This window comes from Cibotium barometz, chromosome 14 (assembly GCF_041138505.1).
Source record: "Cibotium barometz isolate CiBa-2024 chromosome 14, ASM4113850v1, whole genome shotgun sequence".
NCBI lineage: Eukaryota > Viridiplantae > Streptophyta > Polypodiopsida > Cyatheales > Cibotiaceae > Cibotium > Cibotium barometz.
In genome coordinates this window covers 49,973,763-49,984,699 of record NC_141059.1, presented here as the reverse complement: position 1 = coordinate 49,984,699, position 10,937 = coordinate 49,973,763, and the positions used below count along the sequence as shown (strand labels likewise).

Here is a 10,937-nt window from a genome sequence, read left to right as displayed (position 1 = left end):
GAGATACATGGAATGGGAAGGGGTGTGAGAGGTGACAATAGTTACATGTGCAAGCTTGTGTCATGATGATGAGTTCGAAGAGCCGTTGGGGTTGGGAAAATTTATCCTTGATGAGGCCTACAAAAGGTGCCAATACATACATGGAATGGGATAGGGTGTGAGGTGACAATAGTTACATGTGTGCAAGTGTGTGTCATGATGAGTTCGAAGAGCAGTTGGGGTTGGGAAAAATGATCCTTGATGGGGCCCAGAAAAGGTGGCAATAAAGGAGGCGGTTTTATTGCTTCTCTCTGAGATCTTTTTATTCTTTTTTTTTTTCAAAGTGATTAGTAGAGAAATGAGAAATTTTCATCTCCACCATGAGAAGAGCTAGTAAAAGTGAGTATTTATGTGAGAGGAAAGGGATTCATGGCAAAGGGATGGGCTCAAAAAAAAAGCCTAGGTTGTTTCCATGGAACAAATAAAAATATGGACGTTACCACACACGCCGCCCATCATCCGTGATGAGCGGCTTGTGTGGTAAAGCACACACGGCAAGCCTTGTGATTCTAGCAAGGCGCTCCCTGCATCTCTTCACTGTATAAAAATGGCGATCGCCGGCCTCGAAGAAGAGCGATCTGTCTCATCACCTTCTCTCTCACCACCATGGCTCCTACCTCCCTTCACCATCTTCTTCTTGTGCTGCTCTCTTTGCTCTCATCTCCTCTCCTTCTGCATCACGCTGCATCCCTCGCCACCTTCTGTGGCTCCAAGCCCACCAACGGCCTCTACGCAGACCCTCACAACCTCCACTACTTCTGGAAATGCTGGGATAATGGCCTCAAAGGCTCCCTCTCCCTCTGCCCTCCCAACACCTTCTGGCTCCAAGCTTCCCTCGCATGCATTAACTCCAGCTCTTGCAGCTATCCTGATTGCCCTCCCCTTACTAATCCCATCAGTTCTGATTCCAACAGTAGCCATGGCGATTTCCTCGAGCCGATTGTGCCCATTTGGAGGTGGAATGGCTTGCTCAATTGCTATGGAGAAGGGTGTGTTAACAACCTTGGCCGCCATAGCTCAGAGCTTGGGGTTCCTTGCTTCGATGCGAAAGAGCTCCTGCGCATTGCTGAGCATTACACGACTGCATGGATCCCTGCACCACATGATGCTGAAGGTGACCTCAGTATGGGGAGCCAGCATTGGAAAATACGCTTCGATTCACTGGAGAGAGAGGCTGAATCAGGCCTCGCATTGCTAAAAGCTTCAATCACAGACTATAGCCCTTCTCAGAAAATAAATGCTGCTTGGCAAGGGGGGCCAAAAGAGGCGCAGTTTGTGCTCAAGGGGCCTCTGACGAGCCCACAAGGGGGGTGCTACTATGGAGTTTCTTTAGAGAAGCCTGATTTCAATCAGATTTGGGAGCCATTTAGGCAAGCATTGGTCAAAGAGAGCATGATGGAGGAGGAGGAGGCTGGGTTGGTGAACACTGAAACAATGCACATGCAGGGACAGGGAGAACTGTTTAAAAGGTCCCATAAGAGGAGAAGCAAGAAGAGAAGGAGGCATGAGAGCAAGGGGGGAGGCCCAACGGTGCAAGGGTGCCTTGAAAGGGTGCCATGGGCAGGTCTGGTGGCCACAGCTCTGTGCTATGCTTCCAATGTGGGAGGGGGGATCAATAGTATTGGGACCTGCTCAGATTTCTCATCTACTGACCTCTCCACAATTTCTGGCTGCTTGGGGGCCCTAACTGGTGGAAGCTTGAACCAAGGCCTTTGACACCTTCCCCTTCCTATGTGTTTCTCTCCATTTGACTAGGAGATTTTATGGTAGTATTTCAACATCATTCTTAGGCTAGTAACATTTATGTATTCAACATCATTCTTAGGCTAGTAACATTTATGTATTCATCCTTTTGTTCCAAATCATGAAATGCCCTTGCACCCCAAGGGAATTTCACACCCTCAAACTTCCATGCCTGGGAGACTATGTAGTATTTTGACCTCTCAATCTAGTATCATGTTTGTATGAGTCCCTTTTGCTTCCCATTAAGAAATACCCATCAATCTTTTAAATAATGTTATTCAATAATAGCTTTTCATGGGGAAGTTCTCTAGAAAACTTTATGATAATTATGCCAACAACTGACACATACAAAGATCGTTACATTATTATGGGCAAGCACGTCCCTATATATAACAATGTGGGTGTGGGAATGCACTTGCTGTACATTATTTCGTCTACCTTCATTCTCTCTTTCATCAAAGTTAAACAAGACTAAAGAAGATCTTTGTTTATATGCGCTTGTCTTTCTTCCACTAACAACAATACCATCTAGTTGTTTTTATTTAATGCTTTTATTGCAATTCTCAACACATCTCTCTCTCTCTCTCTCTCTCTAATCAATTTTTATGCAAGTCATGCCTTATTATGGAGAAGTTTTCTCTTGCTTAAGTATGATGTCTTTAATATCAAAACCACATACTTTTAAAGTCATCATTTACATCCTTTTGTGATTTCCATAGCTCAATTAGCTATTATAAGATTTATTTTTGCATTCTATCTATGTGAAAGTAGGCACTTTGGAGCAATTCCTTCATGTGAACTATGTATATTTGATGGTGCCACTTCAGGGAGCTCATAGTATGCATGCCTACATCCATTGTATCTAATATGATCCACTTTAGGGATATAGTGTGCATGCATACATCCGAAGTGGTGACTTTGCCTAAAGTCTGCTTGTTAAGTATGTATTATCTTTCTAATAAAAATATCTTGAAGACAAATTCGTACCTTAAAAATACCTCATACACTAGAGCATCATCATGTGTAGAACCTAGCAAAATCCCTTTATAGCAATAATATAAGAAATAAATTTTAGTGTTTATCATCCTCAACTTGGACAAATGTTTTAGCATTTTAGTGTTTGTCATCCTTAACTTGCATAAATGCACAACATTTTTATCTAGCAAAGGTAGGTGAACTCCATTTCACTACTAGTTGCATTTCTCACATCGCTCTCCTTAATTGAAATGGGGGGATTTTTTTTTGCGAGCTTTTTTTGCCAAGCTTTTTGGAGCAATGAACAAGGAGTCCGAGCTTTGCAAAGGACCATGAACTTACTATGAGCTTTGTAAAGGACCAAGAACTTACTTACATATAAATAACAAGCTTTGAAAGATCAACAATATAAATTTTAGTCTTTTAAAGATCTAGTCCATAAAAATATTAATTACAAAGTCTTTTGATCCACATCATACTTATTGATATAATTACATATATTCATATACCTATCTAAATTCATGCACCTCATACATATACACATATAAAATATACATATACATACATACATGCAAGAGCTACCTACATACTAACATATATACATACATACATACATACATACTTTCTTACTTACTTAAATATAAAAAACAATCCTTTAAAGATAAAAAATGTATATATCGATCTTTAAAGTTCCAAACCATGAAAATCTCGATTACAAAGTCTTTTGATCCACATCATACTTATTGATATAATTATATATATTCATATACCTATCTAAATTCATGCACCTCATACATATGTACACATACAAAATATACATATACATACATACATGCAAGAGCCACCTACATACTAACATATATACATACATACATACATACTTTCTTATGTATGTATGTATGTATGTATGTATGTATATATGTAGGAAGGTAATAGGTAGGTATGTTGCCATATATATATAGGCAGTGATGTGTGTGAACACACTTACGACCGCCGAGGTACTTTTTTCCTCTTTAGGAGGTTTTTTCCCCCGGCTTGTATATACGCCCATCCTTCTAGGGCTAACTTATCTTTTGTACATTGACACAATCTAATACACTTTGTGTTGTGTGCATTCTTGCTTCTTCTTCTTCAAGCTTTGTGTGCTTTCCTGCAACCCTAATTCCAATAATTGGTATCAGAACAGGCATCGGCTCCCAGGGCTACGCCGCCAGTACCCTCCGACTCACGTTCTCCGATTGAGGTGAGCTTTCACGAGAACTTGCAAGTTCCTATACTCTGCAAATAAGCCCGTTTGGCTTTGCGTTCTCAGAATTTGCATCTGAGGTTGTTTCGGGCTCCGTTTTTGCATTTTAAGTTCTGCACAGGTGTTTTCGTCATTTTCTACAGAAATTTCGACAGTGTAGTTTCCTACAAAACAGGCATACGTATTCTATTGTGGACCATGCTACATAGCACGAGTTGTTCTCTGTTCAGTCTTTGCTTCATTTTACAGGTAACTTTTGCATCAGTTTCAGTCAGTGGCCATGGCTGATAACAGCAATGATGTATTTCGCATGTTGTCTACTGAAGACAAATTGGATGGAGACAGCAACTATCCACTTTGGGCATACATGATGCGGCATGTTTTGGTTGCAAAAGGAGTGTGGAACATTGTGCAGGGTATGGATGTACGTCCAGGTTCTGTGGATGTAGGATCTATTGAGGATGTTGCAGGTTCTAGCAGCTCTACTGTTGCTGCTGTTTTACCCACTGCTGCTGAACAAGCTCGTTGGGATAGTAAAGATGCGCAGGCTCATGCCTTGATTGCACTTTCTGTCAAACGTAACATCACCCCACATATTCGTTCAGCTAAAACAGCAAAACAGGCTTGGGATATTCTAGCTGGTTTGTATGCAGGTCGTAACGAGGCAAAAATCGCTTACCTACGTAAAGAGCTAGAATTGAAGATTATGCAAGAAGATGATGACATGAATGTTTTTCTTGCTGAGATTAAAGATCTCAAAGAACAGTTGATTTCTGCAGGTGAGATTATTCCTGATCATTCTCTTGTGCAGACTGTTCTTGATGCTTTACCTGAGACATATCAAACTTTTGCTTCCACGTGGAGACTTCTTAATGAGGACAGACCTGATGCTGGACATCAAGTATGATACTTTAGTCAACAAGCTCTTGCAAGAAGCGCAGTCCAGGCAAAACAGGGCCAGGCAGCGTTGTGTGGATAAAATAGGAGCTGGTAATGTGTACATACGTGTGCATGGCGTGTGTGAAGGTTTTGCTTTTGAGAGCATTGCCAGGTGTACAGAGTAGATGGCATTGATGTGAGCATGTGCAGGCCTGTCTGGTGAGAGGTTCGCTGGGGTTGATTCAGCTAATCGGTCGTCTGGAAGTGTGTGGGCATCCAAGAAATACAATGGGCATTGTAAGCTACATTTGAATGTGTGTGGAAAGCATAAAGGCAATTAATGATAAGTGGGCCAAGGTAGCCTTTAGATTGATGTGAAATGGAAGGAAGGGCGGCCATCCATTACGAGAGGAGGAAAATAAAAATAAAAATAATATTAATGTGGCCACATGGCTGTTGATGCTGCCGCCAGCGAGAAGGAGTCCAGAAGATACGAAAACGTGGAGGTGGCGGGTGATGCGCGAGCTGCTGGTAAAGGAGAGAGGCCGTTGTGTTATTCTGGGGTTCTGGGGCGTGTGCAGCCACAAGCGCGTGCAGAGGAGGGCAACTCGTGGGCTGCAGTCAGGCAGACAGAGCCATCATGTAGGGGACTTGTGAAGTGCAGCGAAGAGGCTGGAGGGCACCAGCTGTGGACGCCGACGTGTGACAGGTGGCTGGTGAGCATGGAGATGCAAGGCTGCTGCCAAGTGCGAGAGGAGAAGGTATGTGGGCTGGTTGGTGCAGTGAAGCTGGCAAGAGCTAACTGGCGCAACGTGGAGCGCAACTGTGTGAGGTGCAGGTAGCGTAGCTACTGCAGGTATACTGAAGCCAGGTGAAGACGGCAGCGGCTGGACTTTGAAGCACGAGCTGGTGACTAACGCAAGTGACTGGAGCAGCGGGCAAATCGCTGTGAAAAGGGTGGTATGGTCGTCGTGTAGAGGCTAGGCGACGTGGAGGCTACAGGGGAAGTGTAGAGGGGCGCAAGTTTGGTGGACCTTTGGTGTTGTGTGGTAAAGGCAGCCAAGAGATACAGAGTGGACAGAGCGAAGACTTGAAGGAAGGGTGCCGCCTGTGGAAAGAGAGGGGAGCTGGCGAACACTGAAGCAGTTAGAGATGCTGGCGTAGACAAAAGGTGAGCTGGTTTAATAACCCTTCCTCTAGCGTTGTTGAGGTGATGTAGACTGCAAGTGCAAGAGGAGAAGGCCCTTAGGTCCTGAGGTAGTGCAGGGTGGTGAGAGACCTGTGGGGAGGCCGCTTTTGGTGGCTTCATCTGAAGCTAGCAGACGCGTGGGAGAGTAAAGGCAGCCTTTGAGGTGTTGGCAGCATAGAAGGTGCAGCTGGATGCACAGAAGCTACAGTGCTTGGGCTAAGTGAAGCCAGAAGTGGAGGCCTATACAGAGGTAATGTGTCTGCAAAGGTGAAGCCGGAAGTTGAAGCAGAGCGTGCCGAGTGAAGAGAAGAGAAGAACAGTGTGGCTGTGCTAGGCTAGTGGGACCGGTAGCACTGCAGACAAGTGGCAGAGGAAGTGGTTTTGGACTGGCTGGCAGAGAATCAGCATAGAGAGCCAGAGAGAGAGTGTGTGTGTGGTTTTTTATGGATTTCTACCTCTTCTAGAGACTCAGGCCAGAGTTGTAAATCCTCTTGATTAGCTATGGTGGCTGGTGTTTGGTGATGCCAGAGAGTTCTTTTTATTTCTTTGTTTGTTTGGGTATAAGTTGTGACAGCCAGATCTGAAATATAAGTCTTGTTCATGCTCTTGGGCATGGTTTTCTGGTGTGTTTTTATGCGTGTGTGGAAGTGTGGCACCCTATAAGGGCGTAAACAACTTTACCGCTTCCGTGCCATCACTTTTTGGTGCCTCCACAGAGGAGCAAATTTCCTCTGGTTTGTGAAAGAAGACAGGGGCTATGTGAAGCAAGATTTGGAAAAATGGCTCAAGATTTTCCGGAGTATTGGGGATTGCCACAGGAGAGTGCAGTCAGGTTTCTAGAGAAGATGGAGTTTACAGCCTTGATGAAAGACAGGGCAACCCCGGAGATCCTTTCTCAGATTTTGGCTTATTGCTTGCAGGGTGATGCAAAAACATGGCTACAGATGTTTGTGATTACACACAGGAACATTCATCAACAGGATCCTGAGTACCATGTAGTCAGAGCTACATTTTTGGCACAGTTTGTCCGTGTGAGGAGTCCGAATGAAGTGTGGAAGGAGTTGTGTAACATTCAGCAGAAGGACGGTCAGGATGTGGATCAGTATCTGATAGAGTTTGGTAGACTGTGGAGTCTATGGTGTGAGGCTTTGATTCCTGAAGTACCCCCGCAGATGATAAAGAGAGACCGGTTTGTGGCTGGTCTGGAGCCAACCCTCCGTCTGAATGTGGAGCTGAAGAACCTGGATAGCTTTGAGGAGGCTGTCAGAGTAGCTCGAGAGAAGGAGTGGAAGGTGAAATGTCTGAGGCAGATGGGAATACAGGAATAGCCAAAGAAGTTTGTGAAGATGCCAGAGATTGAGAGTATACATCCTGAAAGGGAAGTTGCTGTTGTTCCAGAACAGGAGGACACTTTGAAGAGGGACATACATGATGCAGTGGAGCTCATGAAGTCTCTAAAGTTTGAATTGGATGGAAGCAGGTGGAAAGGGAAGAAGCCGAGGTGCACCAAATAATAGAAGAGACAATATGTCAACAGGTGAAGGGAATATGGGAGGAACAGGGAGAGGACGGGGCTACTATTTAAGCAATGTCCAATGCTGGAACTGTGGGGAGCGGGGACATATCAGCCCTCAATGTGACAAACCGCCCAGAGCAGCAGGTGGTGGAATGTATCCTGTGATGCAGAGGACTAATGATAGATTGTGGGATCATAGTGTTGAAGTAAAAGATCCAAATCAACCCTCTACTAGTGGAGTTAAATGGGAAGATAAAGGGAAAGGACCGGCTCTCAGCTTGATAGGAGTGGACACCATTCCAGAGATTATGCCTGTGGCCAAGAGGACGAGAAGTACAATGGCAGAACCTGAACCATCTTCTAAAAAAGGTAAACATGTCCAATTTGATATAAGCCCTCAATCAGAGAAGAAGAAGAGGAAGCCAAGAAGACATTATAAAACTTCAGATTTGCATATTGGTCAAGGTCAGGAGGAGTATACATTGATGGGATATTTAAAGGGAAGGGTAGCCAATATAACTTTTGCCCAATTGCTTGGATTGTGTCCGAAGCTTAAGAGAGAGTGGAAGAAGTTGGCAAATCCGAGGAAAGTAAATGAGCAGGAGCCCACACAAGGTGAAATGGAGCTGATGTCTGTGGAAGACCTTCCTGATATTTGTCCATCAGTTGATGCTTGGTGTGGAAGTGTGAGTGTTGGAGAAGCATATGTTGATGGCGGTGCACAAATCAGTGTAATGACAGTCCTGTATGGAGAGATTGGGGTTAAAGCTGAATGCTAGTTCAGATTTTAGACTCCATCTGGCAAATCATACAAAAGTGAAGTGTCTGGGTGTATGTACAGAAGTGCCAGTGACTGCTTTTGGTGTGGTTTGCAACATAAATTGCCATATTATGCTGGCTGGTTTGGGAGCTTATCCATTGATTTTGGGCAGACCTTGGCTCAGACAGGTGGGTGCCATCCAAAATTGGAAAAGAGGGACTATAACAGTACATAATAAGAGAGGAAGAGCCAGGAAGTTCAATATGAGTAGTAAGCAGGAAATGAAGAGTGAGCCTGAAGAAACAAGTGCTGATGAGTATACAGATAGCGAAACTGAAGAAGAGAGTTCTACTTCTGATGATGAGAGCCAGGTATCATTTATAGTGTAGGAAGAAAATGAGCATGTGATGCAAGCTGAAGAGGAGTTAAAGAAGGAAGAAGAGAGCAGACTTGAAGATATGGACAGTCTGATGCAGCCTCCATCACCCAGTACAAAGAAAGAGAAGCTGTTACAAGGCATGCTGAATCGTAGATTGTAGCCAGTGGAGAAAGAAGAGTATATGAAGGTAATACATAAATTCCCTCATTTGTTCATTACTTCATATGAAGAGATTCGAGGATTCAAATGTGAACCAATGCCTATAGTGTTGAAAGAGGGTGTGAGGCCAGTGTTTCAAAAATTGAGGAGGATAAATAGAGAGCTATTGCCTGTATTAAGAGAGGAGTTGAGTAAGTTGTTAAAAGCAGGGTTAATTTATCCAGTGGATCACTCAGATTGGGCAAATCCAGTGGTCTTTACTCCTCCAAAGCATACAAGTGGGTGGAGAGTCTGTATTGATTACAAGCCTCTGAATGCTGCAACAAAAAGCAATCACTATCCTCTGCCATTCATTGATGATATTTTGGACAGGGTAGCTGGATATGAGAGGTATAGTGTATGCGATGGCTTCTCTGGGTATTACCAGATCTCAATTGCTGAGGAAGACCAGGCTAAAACCACTATCATTACACCGTGGGGTTGCTTCTATTACCGAGTAGTACCATTTGGTTTGAAAAATGCACCCTCGTGGTATCAGAGAAACACTGATAGAGTACTTGCACCTCTTACAGATCATTTTGTGAGAGCTTTTCTAGATGATATATGTGTATATAGTTCTCAAAAGGAGCATGGTAATAAATTGGAGCAAGTATTTTCTAAAATGGATGATGCAGGTGGACAGCTGAATCCAAAGAAGTGTCATTTAGGATATTCAAAGGTGAAGCTGTTGGGGCATATGATATCTCAGAATGGAATTGAACCTGATCGAGAGAAGATAAAAGCTCTTGTCTTATTATCGAATCTAGATATATGAAGCCTATGTATTATGCAAGTAGAGTGAAGATAGAAGCAGAGAGGAAATACACTGAGGCTGAATTGGTTTTGTCAAGTCTGGTGTATGCTTGCAGGAAATTCAGGTCATATCTCCTGATGAGACCATTTGTGGTGCGCTGACAAATTATACTCTACTCCCTCAACTGGTGAATTCACTCTCAAAAGGTATGATGCGATGGTTAGTGGAGCTTCAAGAATATGATTTCTCATTTTTGATTAAAAATACTTGCAAGGCAACTCTGGCAGATCTTCTAACATACAAGGATGGCCCGATACTGGTGAAGGAAGTGGATTCAAAGATAGAAAAAGAGGAACAAATTATCATTCCTGGAGCTCATGTTTTATTCTTTGACGGTTCATATAAGAGGAGTAAACATCAAGCCACCAGGGGGTATATAATCCAGGATTCAGAAGGCGGGCTAATTCTAAAGAATGGAATACTTCTGGAAGCTGAAAGTAACAATGAGGCTGAATATATAGCATTGTTTCAAGGGCTGTAGGCTGCTTTAAAACAGAAAATTCAGAAACTAATCATAAAGGGAGATTCTCTATTAGTAGTAAAGTAGGTCTTGGGTAGCTGGCGAGCAAAGAATCCGAGATTAAAAGAATGTCTGGCTGATGTTAGAAGGCTACTACATCAATTTACAACATGGAGTATTCAACATGTGCAGCGGGAGGAAAATCATATGGCACATGAATTAGCTCAGGAGGCAATTAATCAGGATCCAGTAATTGCAAAAATCGAAGAGCCATTATACAGAGGGAGGGAATACCTGTCTAGAGTGGTGGATTACTTACTCTCAGGTCGCTTGCCTGAAGAGCTCAAAAAAGGTCAAAAGTATCATTTTATCAGAAAAAGTAATGTATTATGTCATGATTGGAGATGAATTATACATGCAAGGAGCTGATCAGGTATTAAGAAGAATTCCCTGGAGGGAAGAAATTTATTATATTCTATCTTCAAATCATGAAGGAGCATGTGGAGGTCATTATGCATTTAAGATCACCTTGCAGAAGGTATTACTGGAGGGTTATGTATGGCCTTCCATCTAGAAGGATATTCAGCACTGGTGCAGGTCTTGCCATGAGTGCCAGAGAATGGGGAAGAGAATCTTAAAAATGGAGCCGAGAAATATCATGCTGGTATATGACATTTTTGAAAGATGGGGAGTGGATGCAGTTGGACCATTTCCCAGGACAGCCAGAGGAAAGTGTTAT

General features: G+C 43.2%; 1 protein-coding gene across 1 annotated transcript; it reads left to right on the top strand.

The window, feature by feature from the left end:
* The first annotated feature begins 605 nt into the window (after positions 1 to 605).
* On the top strand, positions 606 to 2,051 carry LOC147632140 (uncharacterized). Its single transcript, XM_086807935.1, has one exon. The coding sequence runs from the start codon at positions 646 to 648 to the stop codon at positions 1,753 to 1,755; it is 1,110 nt and encodes a 369-aa protein (XP_086664061.1). The 5' UTR covers positions 606 to 645; the 3' UTR covers positions 1,756 to 2,051.
* The last annotated feature ends 8,886 nt before the right edge of the window (positions 2,052 to 10,937 follow it).

Coding starts and splice junctions, on each gene's coding strand:
- LOC147632140 (XM_086807935.1), top strand. CDS start 646: ATGGCTCCTACCTCCCTTCACCATCTTCTTCTTGTGCTGCTCTCTTTG.